The sequence below is a fragment of the Mustela nivalis genome, assembly GCF_964662115.1.
Source record: "Mustela nivalis genome assembly, chromosome: 2".
Taxonomy (NCBI): Eukaryota; Metazoa; Chordata; class Mammalia; order Carnivora; family Mustelidae; genus Mustela; species Mustela nivalis.
The window spans coordinates 99,336,781-99,361,553 of NC_139021.1; the positions used below are offsets into that span (position 1 = coordinate 99,336,781).

Below are 24,773 nucleotides of genomic sequence, written 5' to 3' on the forward strand. Positions count from 1 at the left end.
CGATAAATAGGGATATTAAAACAGTACCTAATGCAGTGAAAAATAATGAGAAAATTTAGTCTTGCTCTGCAAATTCCAAAGACCCTTCTTCTTGTTGGGCAATTTAAAATACTTGTGATGTCACAGGACAAAAGTCCTTGAAATCACTTCCAATAACACTGAAAATTTCTACATAATACCGATAAATACTATATAATACTGATAAAAGAGAAGCACATCAGAGTAGCATTTCTGACCACATACTGTGTGCCATGCCCCATCACATTTACAATTTCACAACTACACTGAGTGGTCGTGGCATTATCTGACCTCACATGTAAAGATACTGAGGCCTGGTGATGTTAAGTAACTTGCCTGAGGTCACGGAAAGTGGCAGAGGCAGGAATCAACCCCAGGTTTATGAACTTCAAACTCAGTACTCTTTCCACTCCCCACAGCTTCCTAAATCGAAGCCAAAAACAGTCCTTTACAAATAATGTTTTCAATTACTGTAAATGAATCAGGACTGATTACACGAAGTAGTTCACATGGCTGAGAATATCAGTGCTAGTTTGTAAAGTAATATAGAAACTTATTCTAAAAGATTTTATCAAAGTTCTTTGTATCTTTCAGAGCTGTGGTTTTCCAATTTTCCTGCTCACACAACCACATCAGTTAAACACATTTGTACACACACTCATATACCTATTTATAAAATAGACACATATATTGATACCAATATATTCAGTCTGTATAAAGAAAACATTGTCTTCTTTTCAGATAAACAGAAATTCAGTGTTCTTCCCACACCCAGCAGATCATCTGGATCCCTACCTTTGAATTCCTAGGATGTTATTTTACACTTAGTAATGCTCAATAAAATGTGCCTGATGGAATTGATGACCCTCCACCCACTTACATACATAAGCAGAAGGGGGAAGAAGGTGGTTACACATTTTGTCATGGGTTGGCCAAGCACTGGCCACAGTGTCTAGACTCCAAAGAAACTGGATGACAGCAAAATGTTTTCTTTTTAATACACTCAGTAAATATAAAAGATTCAAAGTATATGCATATAGGTTAAACATGCTAAAACCTAATTACATATCTATTAAAAACAAATATACCTTGAACTTCAAGCTACCTAGACACAGGAAGTCCTGCTGCTTTAGTAATGTTATTAATCAAAACTTCTAGATATTCAGAGGAGCATGATGATTAATTAATACTCATGATGACCTTAAGGTATTGAAATAAAATGAAAATGACATTTGAGTCATCAAAAAGATAAAATAAGGTTCAATGTAAATTTAGTCACACCTGGAATGCAAGTTGGCGCAGCCTCTTTGGAGAACAGTGTGGAGATTCCTCAAGAAATTAAAAATAGGGGGCGCCTGGGTGGCTCAGTGGGTTAAGCCGCTGACTTCGGCTCAGGTCATGATCTCAGGGTCCTGGGATCGAGTCCCGCATCGGGCTCTCTGCTCAGCGGGGAGCCTGCTTCCTCCTCTCTCTCTGCCTGCCTCTCTGCCTACTTGTGATCTCTCTCTGTCAAATAAATAAATAAAATCTTAAAAAAAAAAAAGAAATTAAAAATAGAACTTCCCTATGACCCTGCAATTGCACTCCTGGGTATTTACCCCAAAGGTACAGATGTAGTGAAAAAGAAGGGCCACCTGTACCCCAATGTTTATAGCAGCAATGGCCACAGTCGCCAAACTATGGAAAGAACCAAGATGCCCTTAAACGGACGAATGAATAAGGAAAATGTGGTCCATATACACTATGGAGTATTATGCCTCCATCAGAAAGGATGAATACCCAACTTTTGTAGCAACATGGACCAGACTGGAAGAGATTATGCTGAGTGAAAGAAGTCAAGCAGAGAGAGTCAATTATCATATGGTTTCACTTATTTGTGGAGCATAACAAATAGCATGGAGGACATGGGGAGTTAGAGAGGAGAAGGAAGTTGGGGGAAATTGGAAGGGGAGGTGAATCATGAGAGTCTATGGATTCTGAAAAACAATCTGAGGGGTTTGAAGTGGCGGGGGGAGTGATGGGAGGTTGGGGTACCAGGTGGTGGGTATTATAGACGGCACGGATTGCATGGAGCTCTGGGTGTGGTGAAAAAATAATGAATACTATTATGCTGAAAATAAATAAATTTAATTAAAAATAAATAAATAAATGAATCTTTAAAAAAATTTAGTCACACCTATTAAAAATTTTTTTAATCTAGGTATTGCACTTATGAAAATTTTCTATTAATTAATAGCTTCATTCCTTTACTATTAATGGATAATAATACTTAACATAATAAAAGTCTGGTTAATTCAAGCTGAGGTTTTTAAAAATTTGATTTGGTTTTGGATTTCAAATGTAATTTGTTCTAGGCTATTCTTACATCATCAGGATTGCAACATTTTATTAGGTTCATGGTCCTTTTGGGACTCCAGCACAAGCTAACGGACTGCCTCACAGAAACACAATTACACATGACATTTTCCTTACAATATTAACTAAAAGAGCATAAGTAAGAAAATTCAGCTTTATACAATACAGACAATTTATTTAAAAAGCTAACTGAAACTTAACTTTATAAAAGGCAGGTTCTTATAAAATAACATTAAGTACCATGTCCCTAAGTTTTTTTAAGTATCAACTTATTTCATCCTGTCAATGCCTATGAGGTAAATACTTTTATCCCCAATTTATAGATGGTGAAACTGAGGCACAAATGGGGTAAATAACTGACCAAAGGTCACACAGCTCAAAAAGGTAGAGCCTAGACGTAAAACCATGGAACCTGACTTGAAAGCCCAGGCTTTCAATGACAACACTGTCATTGCCTGTAAGAGTAAGGTGTACATAAGACCTGATAAATCTTAAAATTCCAGGGGTCATAATTGGCACACTTAAGACTGTGAAAAGTTTACTTTTCCTTAGAACCATAGCTGAACATAACAGGAAATGCTGGTAAAGAAAGACATCTGCTTACACAGTTAGCAACATCCTAAAACTGGTTCCCTGGAAATAGAGGAACCTGATTAGGACCATCTTTCTTCATAATCAACTCCCACAAATCTTTATCTGTAAGGAATACAAAATATTACTCATTTAAAATTTTTACTATTTGTTTCTTTTGTAGGAGGTTATAGGCAATAATCCTAAGGGAAAGTTGACTCATAATATTTGTATCAAGGTTACTATAAATTGACAAGATGGTGAAATCAGCAGGTGTCTCAAAGTTCAAAACTCAAGTTTTCTAGGATTATCTATGCACAAGGAAATCTCCAGATGCATGTGAATCATACTGAGAAACAAACTCTCCTGGATCCTGAAATTAACTATATCTAAAAAGACTCTTCACAGAGAGCTAGAGCAATCACTCAATCTGTCAAAAAGGATGAAAGGTACATTTTGATGAAAGCTCGATCTTAGTCTGCTAAAAGCGGACCACCAGACTAGCCAGCTTAGCAACTTTTCCTCAACATCAAACTTGTACACGGAGACACAGAGCTGTGAAAAAGATGACTCACCCGGATTCGTGATGTTGAGCAGTCTGCAGGAATAAGGATCTTCCCTGTCTTCCACAGGCACATCGCAGCCATGAGCTCCTATTATGAACTTCACAAGCACACTGAAAGGTGTATTGGCATTACCATCAGATACTGATCAGCACTCTGCGCATGCCCGTTTCCTCATGCCCATTTCAAAGCTTTTACTTTAAGACCCAAATATTTATTCTAACTTTATTTTTCTAGTCTAGCAAAACAGGAACAAGCAAAATGAAAGTTGCCAACCACCACGTGACATGTGGATAAGCCCTCTACTGTAGTACTATATCAAAGCGAGTATGAATATGTTTGGCCGGGCTACCAGCAAATGCTCATACTAATTAAAAACAAACCACAGTAAAGTCAGTTTCTCACAGTCCAACCTAAAAACATATCTGTATCTGCAATCTTCTTTATTTACTTTCCTCTATTGTATTCCTATTTCCTATTCCTATTCCTATTTCCTCTATTGCTCCAGACCAGATTAGTCTTCCTATTCAAGAAGAGGTCTTCTCGTCTCCTACACCTTGTAGGTGTAGGAGCCTGTAACCTGTTGCTCCTTCCCTACACGTTACAAATACGAAGAAGTCTTGATACTCATTTCTATTTACTGACCATCCCTTCCTTGTCTCCACCTTTTTTAGTGAAGTCCCACAAAGGAATGAACTAAAATTGTAGGCTCTAGTTTTTCATCTCCCACTCACTTTATAAAACAGAAATTTTAGCTTCAATACCCACCACTTATACTGAGCTGTTTACCACCAACGTAACCACTGATTTGCTGCTAAATCCAGACAACTTTTCAGCCCTTCAGTCTGTATTTCAAGAATGCTTCAAGAGCTTCCTTACAAGGCTCTTTCCCCCCAACTATGTGGCTGGGTCAGTCACTTGCACTGGCTCTTCTTCGCCAACTCTGCCCATTATGGTAGATATTAAAGCAGGACTTTGGCTCTGGGTCTCTTCTCACTCTTTCTGCCTGCTCTCCCTGGACAATATTTATTCTCAAGATTTTAACTAGCTTGGGAAAGATTCCCAAATTAGCATCTCTAGTTTGGACCCATTTCCTAAAAGATCCGTATGTATCCATTGAACATTTTTTCCCAGATGGCCCATAGATGACAGTGGTGTGCTGGAACCTGCTCCTACTAGCTTATGAAAGCCACCTGCTAAATCTTCAGGAATTCTGTGGGCTAGTTATTAAGAACAGACTTTATTAAATTATATAAACTTACAATGAAACACACTGCTTTAAAAACAAAGAAAATACTCAAATTAATGATTTCTTAATTATTTCACTACTACCTATGTTCTTGAGGTTATATTTACCTATTATATCTGGGCAGTAGAAATAAAATGGTATGCTACTACATATCTTTCCCCAGTCTGTGTTCAGAGATGTTGTGTTAGTTGGTTGAAGTGGGTCATGGTGGGAATATTTATACCACGGAAACTAGCGAACACTACAAATAAGGGTTTCATTGACTTTAAGGGATGGAGAAAAAAACCTAAATTGTTGGAGGAAAAATTAACGAAGATTAAACTTAAAAAAGTAATACATGTCTTCATATATCAGTGGAACAGAACAGACAGTACAGAGATAAACCCACAATTAATCAATGACAATGGAGGCAATTAATTAATGATAATTAATCAATGACAATGGAGGCAAGGATATCCAATGGGAAAAAGAGTCTCTTCAACAAAGGGTTTGGGAAAACTGGACAGCTACCTGCAAAAGAATGAAATGAGACCACTTCCACAAACAAAAATAAACTCAAAATGGATCAAAAACCTAACTGTGAGATCTAAATCCATAAAACTCCTAGAAGAGAACATAGGCAGCAATTTCTCTGATGACAGCTGTAGAAACATTTTTCTAGCTATGTTTCCTCAGGCAAGAGAAACAAAAGCAAAATTAAACTACTGGGACTACATCAAAATAAAAGCCTCTGCACAGTGAAGGAAACAATAAAACTAAGAAGCAACCTATGGAATAGGAGAAGACACTTGTAAATGACAAATCCGATAAGGAGATAATATCCGAAATGCATAAAGAACTTATACAACTTAACATCAAAAAACCGAACAACCCAATTAAAAAATGGGCAGAAGACATGAATAGACAATTTTCTAAAGAAGACATACAGATGACCAAGAGACAGATGAAACCATGTTCAATGTGATTCATCCTCATGGAAATGCAAATCAAAATCACAATGAGATACCACCTCACAGGTGTTAGAATGGCTAATACCAAAAAGACAACAAATAACAAGCATTGGTAAGGATGTGGAGAAAAGGGAACCCTTGTGCACTGCTGGTGGGATTGCAAACTGCTGTAGCCACTGTGGAAAACAGTATGGAGGGCCCTCAAAAAATTAAAAATAGAACTATCAGGGCACCTGGGTGGCTCAGTGGGTTAAAGCCTCTGCCTTCGGCTCAGGTCATGATCCCAGGGTCCTGGGATCGAGCCCTGCACTGGGCTCTCTGCTCGGTGGGGAGCCTGCTTCCTCCTTTCTCTGCCTGCCTTTCTGCCTACTTGTGATCTCTGCCTGTCAAGTAAATAAATAAAATCTTTAAAATAAAAAAGAGAATTACTATATGATCTAGTAATTCCAGTATTGGGTATTTACCCAAAGAAAATGAAAACACTAATTCGAAAAGATATATGCATCTGTATTTATTGCAACATTATTTATAGTAGCCAAGATATGGAAGCAACCCAATCGTTCTTTGACGGATGAATGGATAAAGATATGGTATATACATATACAATGGAATATTACTCAGTCATAAAAAATGAACTCTTGGCATTTGCAGCAACACAGATCTAGACAGAGTATTGTGCTAAGTGAAATAATTCGGAGAAAGACAAATACCACATGATTTCACTTATATGTGAAATTTAAGAAACGAACAAAAAAAAGAGATAAGCCAAAAAACAGTCTCTTCATAATTTATTTTATTTTATTTTTAAAAGATTTTATTTATTTGTCAGACTGTGAAAGAGAGAGTGAGTGCATGTACAAGTAGGGAGAGCAGTAGGCAGAGGGAGAACCAGGCTCCCCGCTGAGCACAAAGCCTGATGCAGGACTCGATTTCAGAGCCCGGGACCATGACCTGAGCTGAAGGTAGACGCTTAACTGACTGAGCCACCCAAGTGTCCCCCAAAACACAGGCTCTTGAGTATAGAGAACAAACTGGTGGTAGCTAGAGAGGAGGTGGGTGGAGGGGATGGGAGAAACAGGTGAAGTAGATTGAGAGTCTATTTATCTTGATAAGCACTGTGTAATGTACAGAATTGTTGAATTACTATATTGTACACCTGAAACTAATGTAACACTATATGATTAATAACTGATTTAAAAATAAAAAGAAAAAAGTGATGTGTCTGTAGCCACCCCATTGTGAATAGCACAAAAAACTGAGGAACCATCCTTCCACTATTCAAAACTTATTACAAGTTTTGATTCAACAAAGAAGTCACTGATTTTACTGATGAAGAGTAAAGTTCTGACATATATCTCGGTTGTCACTTCAGTTTTACTCTATCTTAAAGAAAATATTTATGTCCAAACTGCACTCCTGTCAGGTGCGACATGTAATTGGTTAGATACAAAGGTCTCGAACAATGGGAGCATTCACGGGAATCAGCTCACTACATGGAATTTATAATAAAGAGAGGCGCGTCTGCTATTATCTGTCAGTTACTCATCATACATCATTTATATCAGCAAAACTTAGAACACATACATATGCACAAGTACACATAATTGTTATGCTTCCGAGAGCCAGTTGGTAAACTTTCACCAGCACTCTACCGCCTTCAGGTACCAGACTCAACATACCCACCACAGAACTTCTCTCCCATGAAACCTGCTCTTTTCATCTAGTGTTTTTGCCTTGATGGATTATTCTCCAAGTTAGAAAGCTAGCAATCATCCTCCACTCCTTTTTCTCCTCTCCCTCTTGCTGTTTATTTACCTCTTTTTCTTCTAAGGTCACACTTCAGTTCAGCCCCTCAGCGCCTAGCCAGGTCTCAGCAAACCATGCCTCTGTCCCCACAGCTGTTCTGCAGGGCCTGGCCACAGCCTGCCCCTGGGCTGGATGGCCTCCCTCTCTACCTCATAATCCCTGTCTCTCGGCCCCACTTTCCTTCCCGAGCGCTTCATCTCACTCATCCACACCCTCCTCTGAACTCCCCTCCCCAACCCAGGGTTCCCGTTACATGGAACTGTTTGGAGTTTCCCAAACACTCCAGGCTGTTTTCTATTTATCTATACGATAGCACATATAACATTTTATTACACTGTTACATCTATTTCCTTCTATTAAACTTCAAGCTCCCATAAAGACTGGGACTCTATGGCAACTATCTTTGCATTCTACCACATGCAGTAAACTACGTGCATGCAGCAGAAGATACTCAATAGTTACTTGTGAAATTGACAATTTATTAATTTTATTACAAAGGCTTTTCATTAAATAATGTCCTGGAAGTGTATGTGGAATCTGGCTCCTTCAGTGAAATGTAAGATTTGAAGGTAAGCCACAGCCACAGAAATGCAAACATTTTCGTTTACTATGGCCAATTAAGGCAGAATACCCATTCGTAAACAACTAGCATTTAGAACAAAAGTATAAACAGAAATGAGTAAGTTTGTTGACTAAATTATTGCAGATATTTAACAAATTAGTTTTTTAAAAGCCATCTTAAATATTCTTACTAGATTCACAAAATTACTCTGCCCTAAGAAGTTTTTGGCTAGTATCTATTTTTATATAAGTATCCCATCATTAGAACAAATCACTAAGCTTACTACATTTAAAGCAGTAATGCTATGATGGCAAATAAATGACTCGTGACTATCTGAATGTTAATTTTCCTCACTACATTTAGTCTGAGTCATTCCCTCAAGAGTGTCTTACTCTGTGCCAAGTTAGGTTCCAAGTACTAGGAATACATCAGTGAAATAAACGACATTCCCCGGGTGCCTGGGTGGTTGAGTTGGTTGAACACCCAACTCTTGGTTTTGGCTCAGGTCAGGATCTCAGGTTGTGGGATTGAGCCCAATGTCGGGCTCCACACCCAGTGCGTTGAGCCTGCTGAAGATCCTTTCTCCTTGGCTCCTTCTCCCTCAAACCCTTCCCCTGCTCACTTGTGTTCTTTCTCTTTCTCTGAAAATAAAATCTTAAAAAAAAAAAGTTAAAGTCCCTACACTCACGAAACTATATTCTCATGGGGAAAGACCATTTAAAACACAAAGCTAAATATAGTAAAAATGCTAGTTGATAATAAGTATTATAAAGAAAAATGAAGTCAAGTAAGGGAGGATGGAGAGTGAAAAGGGCTTAGATGCTTTTTAATAAAGAGCTGCCTCCTGCTAAGGTGAATTCTAAACAGAGAGCTGAAAAATGTGAGACTGTGAACAACGAGGATTGTCTAGTGGAAGAGTGGTAAAGACAGGGAGACAGTAAGTGCAAAGGCCCCAAGGCAGAAGCACACTTAGTGTATGATGGAAGCATGGTAATGTTAACCAGTGTAGGTGAAGTAGATGTAGATAAGGTCAAAGACCACAGTGAGCACTTGGTATTTCACTCTGAGCAAAAGAGAAGCCAATGTAGGGGTATGAACAGAAAATAGACGTAACTTGATGAATTTTAAAAGAAGCACACTGGCTGCTGCACAGAAAATAAAATACAGGGGAACAAAGGTAGAAGGAAATCCATATAGAGGCAGCCGCAAGAATCCAGGTGAGAGGTAATGTGGCCTGATGGGGAGAGGGTAGTGGTTCTGATGGTAGTGGTAGACGTGGTGAGGGGTTGGATTCTGGATAATATAGAAAGGTAGCACCAAGAAAACATGCTGATGGGTTGGATGTGGCATGTGAGAGAAAGAAGAAATCAAGATAACAATGTAGTACAAATTTTTAAAATTTCCTATTTTCCTAGAGCCTCAACATCCTCACAAAGAGGTTATGAGCATCCTCCCCAGGTGACCTGATACACTGGAGCGATAAAGCTGGTCCCTGCCATAAGATCCCCCTCTGGCCCTCCCTCACTCACCTAGTGACATTCGAACACAACAGTGAAATGCTCTTCCTCCTCTTGCTTGTATAGGCCCCTGTGGCCCCCGTAAAGGCATGTACCCATGGGGCCCCACTGTGGACTCGCCACCTGCCTGGTTGAGCCTGCTCCCTGGACGCTCCTCCTGTGTGGCCGCCCCCTGTGTGGCGCACTGGGCCTCCTTCTCTAGGACTTGGGAGTGGACTAGATCTAATCTCATAGGCCTCTTCCAGTGTACCTTCTGTGACCATGCTGGACGGATCCTTAAAGACCCATAAGGGGGACTCACTCCCTCATTTATAACATAGTCACCGGGGTTTTCTGAGCAACAGGTAGAGAGGGGTCATTATTCTCTGGGACAGAAAAAGAAGGAAGTGCAGGTTTTGGATGAGGTTCTGACAGCAGTGAGGAGTCCAAGGCCTTTCATTTGCTGGTTTATCGGTACTATTATCATTGAGATCATGAACCAAAGAAATCTGTCTTGAAAAGGAATGAAAGCCGCTATGAATAAGATAGGAAATCTATAAATGTTCACAACTGATGACAAGAAAATGCTACAGCTGTGTAGCTAATCAATCCCAAATGTGCCAGTGTAATGCAATCCTAAGAGGGCCATGGAGAACCGCCGATCATCTGAGTGTCTCCGCAGAACTAAAAGTTCAGTCTCCCATGCTTCTGTTCCACTAGCCCCTCACGATGTCATCTTCAGAGCCTGGTCTCATTGCTAAGGTCTTGGGCTCCTAACCAATAACTGAGCCATCTAATACCAACATGAGATGTGCTACCAAAGCTCAGCCGTGGAAGGGCAGGCAGGAAAAAGAGCTACACACTGCAGAGCACACAATTTAAAAAACACTACAGAACAGGAAAAATTCAGTGTGTCTCTGTGAAGTTGGTAAAAAGCATATTTAGACACAAACATGTCTAACCAGAGACCTATTTTGGAATAGAACTTTTTAAAAAAATTTATATTTTATTTTATTTATTAGAGAGAGAGAGAGAGATCACAAGTAGTCAGAGAGGCAGGCAGGGTGGGGGGAGAAGCAGACTCCCTGCTGAGCAGAGAGCCTGATGTGGGGCTTGATCCCAGGACCCTGAGATCATGACCTGAGCCAAAGGCAGAGGCTTTAACCACCCAGGCGCCCTGGAATAGAACCTTCTAAGAATTACTATTCTAGGGGCACCTGAGTGGTTAAGTGTCCAACTCTCGATTTCAGCTCGGGTTATGACCTCAGGGTGGTGACATCCAGCCCTGCACTGGGCTCTGTGCTGGGCATGGAAACCGCTTAAGGTTCTTTCTGATTCTTTCTCCCTCTCCTTCTGCCCCTCTCCCTGCTCACTCTTGCTCTCTTAAAAAAAAGGAACTACTATTCTAAAAACAAAACAAACTAGGTATCTATAAATGCTAGTATGTTAACCAATGAACATATTCTCCCCTAATTATCTTTCCGTTAAGAACTATGTGACTCTATGTGAAGGGAAAGCAAAATAAAACAGCCATTTCTCCCAAGAAGAGTGGCTACATGCCTAAATTAACATTTCTGACTGTCTCAGGAGAGGTTATCCAGAACATTTACTCAGTTAATCAGGCAAGTGCCAACTCAGAAAACCTACCGTTGACTTAATGATGGATGTTGTATTAAATGCTTCAGCCAGGTGTTTCTTATCACATTTCGAAGTTCGTGGTTATTGCGAGCAGACAACACACCAACTACCACATCATAGTGACTAGACTTCCACTGAGGAAATGAGGCCAATTGATCTAGAAATAAGCAACAATAAATTAGAAATGTCATATCTCAATTACTGTTCATATGTGACATAAAAATGTTTATTATAAAGTAATACATGTTCATGTGTATAGAATATACAAAGAAATACAAAGAAAAAATATTTTAAAAATCACACGTACCATCCAGATAACCATGACTTTTTGGCATACAGTCTTTTGTCTTCCCTACGTATGTATATATTTATGCTTCCATAAGTACCTAAAACTTCAAAACTATTAAGATGTTTATGGTGAGAATGAGTTTGGAAAGGCAGAATGGCATAAACCATGCAACAGTAGGCAGTATGAGTCCGTTAGGCCGCGAGCAGAATCCTGGTTCTTTTTATGTCCAGTAACAGTTATTTAACTTCTCTTTTTAATTAAAGATTAAAAACAAAACAAAACAAAACAAAACAAAAAACTTCTAGGAGTGCCTGGGTGGCTCAGTGGGTTAAAGCCTCTGCCTTCCGCTTAGGTCATGATCTCAGGATCCTGGGATCGAGCCCCTTAGCAGGGAGCCCGCTTCCCCCGCCCCACCCCACCCCCCGCCGCCTCTCTGCCTACTTGTGATGGCTCTCTCTCAATCTCTCTCTGTCAAATAAATGAATAAAAAATAAAAATTTAAAAATTAAAAAAAAAAAAACCTTCTAAGTAATCTCAATCCGCCACATGGGGCTTGAACTCCCCACCCTGAGATCAAGAGTCTCATGTTCTACTGACTGAGCCAGCCAGCCACCCCGAAAAGTTATTTACCTTCTTGAGCCTCAGTTTCCTAGACTACAAATGGGTGTAGTAACACTTCTCATAAGAGTTATTGTAAAAATTAAATGAGATGATATATATAAAGGTCTTGGTTTGGTACCAAAACAGTAGGCACTCACTGGCAACCATCTGCAAACGATAACCACCACGCAAATCCGTGCTTTCAAAAGTGAAGGCCTACGTTAACATTATAGGGGGTGCCTGGGTGGCTCTGTTGCTTGAGGAGTCGACTCTTGATTTTAGCTCAGGTCATGATCTCAGGGTCCTGAGATCAAGCCCATGTTGGGCTCTGTGCTGGGCATGGAGCCTGCCGGGATTCTCTCTCTCCTTCTCCCTCTGTAGCCCCCACACTACAGCTCTTGCTCTCTCTCTCAAAAAAAATTATTAAGTTTGGGAAATAAAGCTGAAAGACTACTATGCTGAAAAGTACCAGAACCCTGAGCAACACCAATAAATTCCACAGCCAGCAAACCCCGTATCACTTAATATAATATTCCAAGGAATGAACGAGGGAGGCAACATTTCCAGGGAAGCAACAAAAAAATCAAGTGACAAGTCATGCGAATGGTTCATTTTTTACTGCTGTAAGGTCTAATGGGCAGGATTACATTTAAGAAAAAAAACTGTCCTTAGTGGACAGAAGGGGAAGATATTTTGTTTTTTATCGCCAGTTTCAAAGCTGGAGAGCTACAAGCTTATACATAGCTCTGATGAGGAGCCGTTTCATCTCTTTCTCCAATGACGGGAACTGATCCAAAATGTTTCCAAAATTAAATAATCGAAGGCCAGAGAGCTTGCCTACATTACATGCAATCTTTTTATATGCCAGAGGATCCAAGCAATCAGTCAAAAGACAACAAAAACATGATGGTATTTTTTCAAAGGACCAATTAAAATAATAAGAAAATCTGGGAGACAGACCCTTCTAATAGGATACCTGCAGGATATTACATTATAATTCGTCTAAGAATATAGGAATTTTTGTGTAGATACCTTATTTTCCACAAAAGACACATTTCTAAAAACAAAAGAAACCCCCCCAAACAAACAAACAAACAAACAAACAAAAAACCCAATCTAAATGAAGTACAGATACTTGTTATATTAGCTTACCAGGAATCCTGTACTAAAATGAATTCTTTAAAGGCAGGAATTTGTCCTTTTTTTTTTTTTAAGATTTATGTATTTGAGAGAGAGAGAAAGAGTGAGAACAAATGTGAGGGGGAGGGAGAGTAAGAGAGAGTCCCAAGCAGACTCCCGGCTGAGTTGGGGCTTGATCCCAGTGCTGTGAGATCCTGACCTGAGCTGAAACCAAGAGCTGGCTACCTAACCAACTGTGCCACCCAGATGCCCCAGGCAGGAACTTGTCTTTAATGTAAATACAAATTTTCCTTGACTAACCTTGCTTATAATAGACCATATTCACTGCACACCTAAAAAGTACTACACATAGAGTATCAGTTGAACACTTTGCATGTAGAGTATCACTTAATGCTCACAACACCGAGAAGTAGGTGGGGTCAGGCTCCTTACGAAACAAACAAGGCCAGAGGCACAGAGAATTCAGTAAATTCCCCTAAGGCAAACAATTAGTAAAGCGTGAGGCTAAGATTTAATCCACAGCAACTGACCTCCATTCTCCATCACCTTCAATTAGCAACACAGCTCCATGTAGCTCCTCTGAGACTAAATTCCGATCTTTTATTCCTAACAGAGTCATGTTTATTCCTAACAGAGTCTTGGAGGCAAATCAATGATAAGCAGATCACTGGAAATGCTGGTTAGCACATTACTTTTTTTTAATTTCATGGAAATTAAACATTTATATGAATGAAATAAACACTTCAGGAACATATTTTCTCAGGTACACAGAACTATAAGATGAAATCTGTACCTACTGCTGGAACTAACTCTAAATGAGTCTCAATTTGGAGGATAAGTTAAGTGCTTATGTAAAATTGGCAATGATATCCCATCTCACCCCCTACTCTTTCACAGAAAAATAGTAAGTACTTTTAACAACAGTAATAAGGCAAATGTAGTAACCAGATATATCTGACAGTGATTCCAAAGCCAACGTGCTTCATGATACCCATAATAAGCTATTTAAATCCCCGTGTCTCAGCTTTCTAAAAAAAAAAAAAACACCCCCAAAACAAAAAACCAAACAAACAAAAAACCCCGATACCAAAAAGTCTTCAGATAGTCTATTTCATCCATTACAAAATGTCTTCTGGAATTATTAAAAACTACAGAAGAGCAAAGAGACATTTAATCTAAATGCCTCATTTACCTGACATCAGCACAAAACAAGGCTGATGCACAAAAGAAAAATCATAAAATAACTAAAACAATCTGTTAAATACCAAATTATCACTGCTTCATTTTTGGTAGATAATCAAAATAAGCCTTTGAGAAATGGATTACATGAAACGTAATTTAGCTTGTTCTTGATTGACAAAGTCTTCATGAACAATGTCTCAAATCAGTCCCTTTCTCGTCATTAATTCTACCCCCTGCTTCAAGTCAGACTCTTATCTTTCACTGGACCATGACAGGGGTGTCCTAATGATGAGCACTGAGAGATCTGTGGAAGGGCTGAACACCGTATTGAATACCTGAAACTAACACAACACTGCATGTTAACTACACTAGAATTAAAATTTAAAAAGACAATTGGGAAATTCTGAACACTAAATATTGGAAAGAATCATTAATTTTTCTAATTGTGATGATGGTTTTGTAGTTATGGTTTTTTAATGTCTACTGATAGAGACACTATACTAAGATATTTATGAAAATAATAATTTCTCTGTTATTTGCCTCTAAATAATCCAGTGGGAAGAAGTGGGTAGGAGTGTGTATGAAAAATGTGAGTTGAAGATGTATGGTGTGTACATAATATTTGTTCTAATCTTCTACTTTTGGTATGTTTAAAAATATTCATAATAAAAACTTAAAACATGAAAAAAAAATCCCAAGGCTATCCTAATGGTTTATCCCCGGTTTCTTCTTCTCACTGCCAAACAAGATTTTTCTGAAACTTAATAAATAAATAATAAAGATAAAGATGACCATGTGGCTTGTGAAAATCCCACAGCTTACGGCTGCAAACTACTTTTTGATCTCATTCCACTGCCATTCCTCTCCTTTGCTTCTACTCCATGTTTATGCTGCTTCTGTGGAAGTGGTTTAGTTTACACACATTTCTCCTTTTCTTGCAGAGGAGAAGGGCATGGCAGATTTTGGCCTCTGAAAAAACTTCTCCTTCCAGATATACTGAAAAATAGGTCCCTAAAGAGTCAACCAAAAAAAAACTCCTGGAAGTAATAAACAAATTCAGTAAAGCTGCAGGACACAAAATCTATCTATAAAAATCAGAGGCACTTCTATACACTAATAATGAACTATCAAAAAAAATTCAGAAACCAATCCTATTAACAACCGAATCAGAAAGGATAAAACACCTAGGAATAAGTTTAATCAACGAGGTGAGAGAGCTGTACACTGGAAGCTGTAAGACAGTGACGAAAGAAACTGGAGAAGACACAAATAAATGGGTGCTCATGGGTGAGAATATTTTTTAAATGTCCATACTACCCAAAGCAATCTACAGATTCAATGCAATGCCTATCAAAATTCTAGTGGCATTTTTCACAGGAATACAGCAAACAACCCTAACATTTGTATGAAACCACAAAAGACCTTAAATAGCCACAGCAATCTCAGGAAAGAACAAACAGAAGGGCATTGCGCAGCATTAGCTCTTCTATCCTCATCTAAGAGGGATGATTATAGCAATATAGGCCTACCTCAGGAAACAAGAAGAATCTCAAATAATCTAACCTTATACCTAAAGAAGCTAGAGGAAGAACAAAACCCAAAGCCAACAGAAAGAAGGCACTAGCAGAGATGAGAGCAGAAACAAATGATATAGAGACTAAGAAAACAATAGAATGGATCAATGAAACTAGGAACTGATTCTTTGAAAACATCAACAAAATTGATAAATCTCAGCCAGACTCATAAAAAAACAGAGAAAGAGAGAGAGGGAGGGAGAGGACTCAGATAAATATCACCAGAAATGAAGGATAAGAAATAACAACCAACACCACAGAAATACAAGGATTATAAGAAATCGTTTGCCAATAAACAGGACAACCTAGATGAAATGGGTAATTTCACAGTAGCACAAACTTTCAAAGCTGAATTAGGAAGAAAAAGAAAATTTGCAGACCGGTTACCAGCAATGAAACTGAATCTGTAATCAAAAAGCCAACTAAAGTCCAGGACCAGATGGCTTCATAGGTAATTCTCCCAGACATTCAAAGAAGAGTTAGTATCTATTCTTCCTAAACTATTCCAAAAAATAACAGAGAAAAGAAATCTTCCAAATTTATTCCACAAGGCCAGCATCAGCCTGATACCAAAACCAGATAAAGACACCACAAAAAAGAACTACAAGCCAACAACTCTGATGAACATAGGTTTAAAGATTCTCAACAAAGTATCAGCCAACCGACAATACAACAAAACATTAAAAAAAAATCATTAACCACGATCAGGTGGGATTTATTCCAGAGATGCAAGAGTGGTTCAATATTTGCAAATCAACCAACAAGACTGAAAAGAGACATGCACCTCTATGTCTTCTGCAGCATTATTTACAGTAGCTAAGATATGGAAGTAGCCCCCAAGTGTCCACCGATAGATGAAAGGATAAAGAACACAGGGTATATGCACAATGGAGTATCATTTGACCATAAAAAAGAATGAAATCTCATCATTTCCAAAAACATGGATGGAGAAAGTATAATGCTAAACCCAGTCAGAGAACAACAAATACCATATGATTCCACTCATACATGGAATTTAAGAAACGAAACAAATGATGAAACTAAACAAAAAAGCAGACTCTTAAATACACAGAACTGGTGGTTACCAGAAAAGAGGTAGGTGGAGTCATAGGTGAAAAAAGATGAAATAAGCAAACACATGGAGCAAAACACTGGAGGCATGATGCTCACTGCTTTCAAACTATATTACAGGATATAGTAATCAAAACAGCATGGTTTGGCATAAAAACTGACATACAGGGCAATGGGACAGAATAGAGCTCAGAAATAAACCCACAATTATATGGTCAATTAATCTATGACAAAGGAGACAAGAATATACAATGGGGGAAAAGGACAGTCTCTTCAATAGATGGTGCTGGGAAAACTATTCAGCCATATGTGAAAGAATGAAATCGACCACCGCCTTATACTATACACAAAAATCAACTCAAAATGGATCAAAGACTTGAACATAAGACCTGACATCATAAAACTCTTAGAATAAAATATAGGCAGTAAGATCCTTGACACTGGTTTTGATGATTTTTTGGATTTGGCAGCAGATTTTGCAACAAAAGCAAAAATAAATGAATAGCACTACATCCAACTAAAAAGCTTCTTTTGCACAGCAAAGAAAATCATCAACAAAATGAAAAGACAACCCAAAAATGGGACAGAGTATTTGCAAATCATGTAACTGATAAAGGGTTAATACTGAAAACATATTAAAAATAAAAACTCCTACAATTCAATAGTTAAAAACCAAGCAATCCAATTAAAAAATAGGCAGCAGATCTGAACAGACACATTTCCTAAGACAACATACATATGGCCAACAGGCATATGAAAAGGCGGCCAACATCACTCATCATCAGGGAAATGCAAATCAAAATCACAAGGTGAGATCACCCTACACCTGTCAGATGGGCTAGTATCAAAAAGATACAAGTGTTGGTAAGAAAGTGTAGAAAAAAGAAGGCTTGCGCCATTTTTGTGGGACAATAAATCACTGTAGTCCCTCTAATAAACACTATGGAGGTTCCTCAAAAAATTTAAACTAGAACTATCATATGATCCGGCAGTTCCACTTCTGGATATTTATTCAAAGGAAATGAGAACACTGGAGAAGATACATGCATGCCTTGTTCACTGCGGTGCTATTTACAATAGCCAAGACATGGAACCACCTAAGTGTTCACAGACAGATGAACAGATAAAGAAAATGTGTTACAGACAAATATAAGGTAATATTATTTACCATAAAAAAAGAAGGAAAACTTGCCACTTCTGACAACATGGATAGATCTTGAGGGTGTTATGCTACATGAACCCAGCCAGACAGAGAAAGACAAATACGGTACAGTTTCACTCTTATGTACAATCTAAACAAAACAAAACACTAAATTCATAGAAAACAGACTGACGGTTGCCAGAGGGGAAGGGTGGCGTGTGGGCAGAATGGTGAAGGGCGTCAGAAGAACAGACTTCCAGTTAAAATAAAGAAGTCATGGGGATGTCATGTACAACTCGGGGGCTATAGTGAATAATGCTGTAATGCGTATCTGAAAGCTGCTAAGACAGATCTCAAAAGTTCTCATCACAAGAAAAAAATTATAACTAAGCTAACTAGACTGTGTTCATTTTTACAATACGTACTTATACTGAATCAATGTCATACACCTGAAACTCATGTAAGTAGGTCAATTATATCTCAGTTTAAAAAACAGGTCTTCGGGGCACCTGGGTGGCTCAGTGGGTTAAAGCCTCTGCCTTCGGCTCAGGTCATGATCCCAGGGTCCTGGGATTGAGGCCTGCATTAGGCTCTCTGCTCAGCAGGGAGCCTGTTTCCTCCTCTCTCTCTCTGCCTGCCTCTCTGCCTACTTGAGATCTCTGCCTGTCAAATAAATAAATAAATAAATAAAATCTTTAAAAAACAAAAAACAAACAAACAAAAAAACAGGTCTTCTACCACGTACCAGCAATGTAAATCAGTCCACCAGACTTGGGAGTACTGCATTACATGGTATGAACTCCCCAGCAGGTGCTCAATAAACAGTTGTGCAAGAATGCCCACGTTCCTACTGCCCCTGACCTTATGCTACTTGCTAGTACAGGGAACCTACTTTGATTCTGGTGTCTGGAGACAGGAAAAAAAGAAATGAACAGTTAAGAAGTAAACATGTCGTAAAAAGACACAAAGAGGGGTGCCTGGGTGGCTCAGTGGGTTAAAGCCTCTGCCTTCAGCTCAAGTCAGGATCCCAGGGTCCTGTGACTGAGCCCCGCATAGGGCTCTCTGCTCAGCAGGGAGCCTGCTTCCTTCTCTGTCTCTGCCTGCCTCTTTGTCTACTTGTGATCTCTGTCAAATAAATAAATAAAATCTTAAAAAAAAGACACGAAGATAATTCACAGATAAAATGCAAATAGCCAACCAACCAACAAAAAAACATTCCATTTCACTAGGAATCAAGTTTGAATTAGATGGGTACCATCTAACCAGGCTCCTGCTATGTTCAAAATGACAAATACCTTCTTAAATAATACCCCAGCCATTGGTATTGGAAAGAAATTTAGAGTTTTTTCAAGGAAATGGCTCCTCTCCTATGTTGCTGCTGGAATGGAATTTGGTAGTCTTCTGTGGGACAATTTGCCAATACACATCAAATACCTCAGATAATTTTTTTTTTTTTTTTAAGTAGGCTTCATGTCCAGAGTGGAGCTTAACACGGGGCTTGAACTCATGATCCTGAGATCAAGACCAGCTGAGATCAAGAGTCGGACACAACCTACTGAGCCACCCGGGCTTTCTAGAACTATGTAAGTTCTATCCAGCATTCCACATCTAAGAACTTATTCTAAAGAAATAATCAGTGATGTACTAAAAGATCTCTACTCATCACAGTGTCATTTATTAATAGTGAACAACTGCAAAATCCAGAAATGCAGAAATAAGGGATTAGTTAAATTAAGGTGTATCTATATGCAGCCATTGAAATTATGTTGCAGAATTATATTTTATTGTTATTTACCATATTAAGATCAGGAGACTATAAGAACTATGTACATACTATGTGGTTCCATTGATATGAAGTATTAACAAGCAAATCTCTGCCATTTAAGATCAGAACAGTGGTTACCACTCCTGGCCATGATGGAAGGGAGCATAAAGGGAGCTTCTGAAATGCTGGATTAGTCGGGTATATCAAAAATATATCAACCTATACATTTACAGGCCCTTTTCTGAAGGGGTATTATACATCAATATAATTTTTTTTAAAGATTTTATTTATTTATTTGACAGAGAGAGAGAGAGAGAGAGAGAGATCGATCACAAGTAGGCAGAGAGGCAGACAGAGAGAGAGAGGGATGCAGGCACCCTGCTGAGCAGAGAGCCCTATGTGGGACTCCATCCCAGGACCCTGGGATCATGACCTGAGCTGAAGGCAGGGGCTTAACCCACTGAGCCACCCAGGCGCCCCATCAATATAATTTTTAAAAAATACTAAGTCATTTCCCTCCAACATGCATTGTAGGTATGTGCATTCAAAAACTGTCATAAAGATCATTTTCCCTGTTCTTAAAAATAATTTCAAATTTTTCTACTAAGAACTTGTTTTACTTTTCTAAGAAAAAAATTTATATCATAAGGTCATCATAAAAAGTGAATAGACAATATGTAGGTGGCAAATTCATTCATATTTTCTCAGTTTTGTTCTCTTGATTCATTCCTTCAAATTACTAAGCACAAAAAACCCCAAATTTTTATGCCAGGAATAATTAAAACCCCACACCAGCTCCCTGAGGACAACAGCATTCCCTTCTCTAATATGTAGTGTATCCTGAGGGTCAAGTAGAACTGTGAGGTTCTCCACTGACAGCGGACATCCAAAAGTCTATTCTAGACCAAGGGAGGTTGACTTCAAAACTCATTGTTCAAAATAGGCCCAAAGATTCTTAAAAAGCAGACCAAAATTTCCACTCTCACATGCATGCTCTCAGATGACATCAATCCCAAATAAGCAGAAATCTTGGAAATGAGGGAAACATATAAATTCATGACAGATCTACTGCTAAGGACAATCATCATATACACGACTAGCATGCCCAATCTCTAAAACCTCCCCAAATACCTCACTAGCCTACGCACCAGCCACCACTATCCTATTCCTCCTCTCTAAAATCCATGGAGTGTTTACTATGAATCAGGCACTTTTCTGGGTGTTGTATTAATCGAATCTTCACAATAACCCTATGAGATCATCATTTTATAAATAAGGAAACTGAAGCATAGAGACAAGATTACCATATAGGGATAATTTTGGATGAACCAGCCCTAGGCAAAATTGCAAAGCAAGCTCAATTTGTCTTTGGCCTTCTCCTTGCTCCCCGTCTCAGTTCAGCCGACTCTGAGGGTCTCAGAGCAGGGGACTCCACATCTAGCTTGGTACCTAGAGCTCTAAGCATTTGTTGAATGGATGTACTTCTTTCCTTTCACTTTGGTTTCCTTCTCTCCAAATATCCTAGAAAGAGAAGACTTCTTTGGTCACATCCTTTTTCTAAAAAAGGATGTTACATAATTTCTGCTAAGGTATTACCCAAAATGAGTATGAGGTAAGAGATGTATCTTCTAACTGTATCCTCCAGTCCAGTGTCCCTGTCTCCACTTTCCTCATGCACCCCTAGGTGTGCTGAATTTCACAAGAGACCTGCTTCCTCTTCACCAGTTGCTCTCCTAGACCTTATTTCGGCTGTTTCTAGGGAGCCACTACGTTAGAAAAACGCCAGGTGCTGACGGGACTCCTGGCCGTCATTCAGGCCCCTGCTCAAGGGCACCTCTTCAGAGGGGCCTCCCCTGACCTCTCTATTCAGAACAGTAGCACACCATTCTCTGCCCTCTACACTGCTTTCTTGTTGTCATCCCACCTGTCTCCATCCCCTAGGATATTAAAAAATTATTTTCTCGGTTCTGTCTTGCCTTCTAAATTGTAAACTGCACAACAGCAGGGATGCGATCTGGGTTACTGCTGTAACTCTATACCTATAACAGGAGTGGGCACAGAATAAGCTCTCAAAAATTTGCTGAATCCACTACAAGTCAGAGGGCTTTTTTTTTTTTTTTTTAAATATTCAGGGAAGGTAAGTCTCCCTTTAAAAAAGTACCGTCTCCGTCAGAACTCAATGAGCCTGAAGACAAAGAGGCAGACAAGAGAACAAAAAGAAATCTTAAAACATTAATTCAAGGGAAGAAAACGTAACAAAATCTTGGGTTTTCTCTCTCACTTTAGGCTGAAGACATAAGGGTAGATATATAAAAGTGCCCAAATGTTTTAGTTTGAATGGGGTGGTAACACGATGGGAAAAGGAGCTGCAGGAAATCTTGGCGATCCATATGCTTCTACTGCTTTTAGTTTTGCAAAGTGAAAGCTAAGAGTCTGCCAGGTTTCATTTAGAGTGAAATATCTAATTTATCATCTAACCAGATGCACGGTATCCACCTAATTCAAAGTTAATTTATTTAACTAGTACTGATTTCTTCACATATAGCCGGATCCTCCTCAAGGCCCATTTCCTAGTCTCTTTAACCTACCTCAGGCTGTCCTGAAGGCAAGATAGCGGCATCATCCAAACACTGTGGGGATAAGAAAAACTTCACTGAAGCTAAGAGACCACCTACTAAGTTTTAAGCTTGAAGACAAACAGGTTTTTCTTGTTTATTGAACCCCCAAAGACTAAATTAAGGTCATAAATATCCTAAGAATGTTCTGCAAGTAAATTCTAGTAGTGCTCACAGAAAGGAAAAGAAAGCTGTAAAACCTAACAGATAATAGGAAGCATTTTAGATCTGTGGCACTCTTCCCTCTACTCAGTTTACAAAAACCTAAAAAACAAAACCTTAAAAAAAAAAAAGCCCCTAATCCTAACCTGTTAATAGGTTAAATGCTCTGTAACCACTGTGTTTTCATTAAATAAATTAACCGTGTTTTAATTTTATTCGGGTCACACAAATAGCCTTTTCAAAGAGCTTGTGGTTTGTCTAATAGGAAAAAAGAGTCTAAGAGACTGTTACCAGTCTAAAGAACCCCCATAATAACGATGAGATTGCCTTGCGGATTGCCGAGTTAGTTTCTATGCCTCCCACTTAAAAAGTAAGGCACAGACCCACCCCAGAATAGCAAATATTCAACTGTGATTTTTAAAACGTTTGGGTAAGAAAACAGCTGTTCGGGGAGAAGTGGTAGGGAAAAAACTCGCCGAGTAGTTAGAACACAACTACTACCTCATTTTGAAAACAGCCTTCTAGGTTTCTTTTTATGTCCTAGGGCAATCTCTTAGAAAAGAAAACAAGAAAACAAGGGAAAACCATGAACAACAACAACAAATCCGCTGGCACCTTCCGCGGACAAAGCATCCCGTGAAGCGGTGAGAGGCGCAGGAACCGAGCTCTCAGCCCCGGAGAGAAAGCTCCGGAACGAGCGCACAGATCGTCGGCCAACGACGGTTTCGCGGGCGCCTCGCTAGCCGGCGCCCGGCCAGCCTCACAGGGACAGCTCGCTCGCAGCCCCATTTCACGTCCGGCCGTGTCCACCGACCGACCCCGCAGTTTCCAAAGAAAACAAAATCGGTGTGTTCTTACGGCAAAGTTACGCTTACAGGCGAGACCCAGGCTTCCCGGCGCCACTGGCGCCGCCCGCGGCAGAGACCCGCACGTCCCGACCGAGCGGACCCGCAGCGGGGAGAGGGCAGGCCCGGCAGCCGGAGCCCGGCGCACGCAGCAGCCGCCCGCGGCTGAAGGACACAAGGTTTGGCTCGCGGGGCGGGCGGGCCGGCGCCCACAGCTCGGACCAGGCCTGGCGGGCAGACGCAGGACTCGCGGCGGCCGGCACCGCTCTCCGGCCCGTAGAAGGCGGGAGGGGAGAGGCGGCGGGACTCGGACGGGGAGAAGCCCCCGGAGTTCGCCCGATGGAACGCCCCGAGGATGAAAAGGGCCGTTTGTCTCCTCAGGGGACGGTCGCGCTCGGCCCGCTCCCCGCTGCGGGACTCCGCGGAGGAAGCCGCCCGGGGGCTCGCAGTCGGCCTCCCGCTCCGCCCGGCCCCCGGACCTCACCTGCCGGGCCGGCCCCGGAGGCGCGGGCGGGCGGCGGGGAGCGCAGCCGCAGCCAGAGGTGCAGCGCGGCCCCGAGCACACACGGGCACAGCAGCACCAGCCAGTTTCGCATTGGCCGCCCCCGCCCGCTCCGCCTCGCGCCCCCGTCGCGCGCCGGGCTCTCCCGCGTCCCGGCGGAGAGGGAGGGGACGTGCGGAGACGAAGGCCGCGGGGCGGCGGTCGACGCAGGCGCGACCACTCCGGCTACGCCTGCCCTCGCGCCCGCCGCCGTCCGGACTCCTCGCGGTCCCGTGCCCCGCGCCTCAGGTTCCTCCAACCCCCGGCGGCGGTGCCTCAGCCGGCCAGGCCCCGCCCCCCCGCTCGGCCTTCCCCCTCAGCCCCGCCCACCTCCCCCACTCGCCCCGCCCCCTTCCCTCGCGTCCCCTCCCGCGCCCGCAGGCCAGCCGGGAGCTGAAGTCCTGTTCTGGGCCTAGGCAGGGGACACACCCCAGGGGTCCCGAGGCTCGGAAACCACACTTCCCATAATCCCAAGCTCTTGCTCGCGTCACTCGGCGATCGCGGAGGCGAAGCACGAGGGCACACTTGGAGCATGCGCGTCTGTTCTCGACGCCTACTAACCCCGGATGGCCAGAGGGAGGCGGTGCGGGGCAGCCGGTGTTCGGGGCCAGGCGCAGGCCCGGGAGGGAAGTACAGCTGGG

At 40.9% G+C, this 24,773-nt stretch overlaps 2 protein-coding genes across 2 annotated transcripts in view; one reads left to right on the top strand and one right to left on the bottom strand.

Annotated features, from left to right (window-relative positions):
* The window catches only part of B3GALNT2 (beta-1,3-N-acetylgalactosaminyltransferase 2), a 59,756-nt gene extending 35,328 nt beyond the window's left edge, over positions 1–24,428 (bottom strand). Inside the window, exons 1-3 of the mRNA XM_082720741.1 lie at positions 24,076–24,428; positions 11,217–11,364; positions 3,519–3,619 (exon numbers count right to left, since the gene is read on the bottom strand). Coding sequence (XP_082576867.1) covers positions 3,519–3,619; positions 11,217–11,364; positions 24,076–24,187 — 361 coding nt within the window. The 5' untranslated portion in view covers positions 24,188–24,428. The remainder of the gene's footprint in view (positions 1–3,518; positions 3,620–11,216; positions 11,365–24,075) is intronic.
* Positions 24,429–24,664: 236 nt separating this feature from the next.
* LOC309859315 (uncharacterized protein) overlaps positions 24,665–24,773 on the top strand; it is a gene marked incomplete at its 5' end in the record, with an annotated part of 35,697 nt that continues 35,588 nt past the window's right edge. The window contains one exon of the mRNA XM_082719973.1: positions 24,665–24,749. Within this exon, the coding sequence (XP_082576099.1) occupies positions 24,665–24,749 (85 nt within the window). The remainder of the gene's footprint in view (positions 24,750–24,773) is intronic.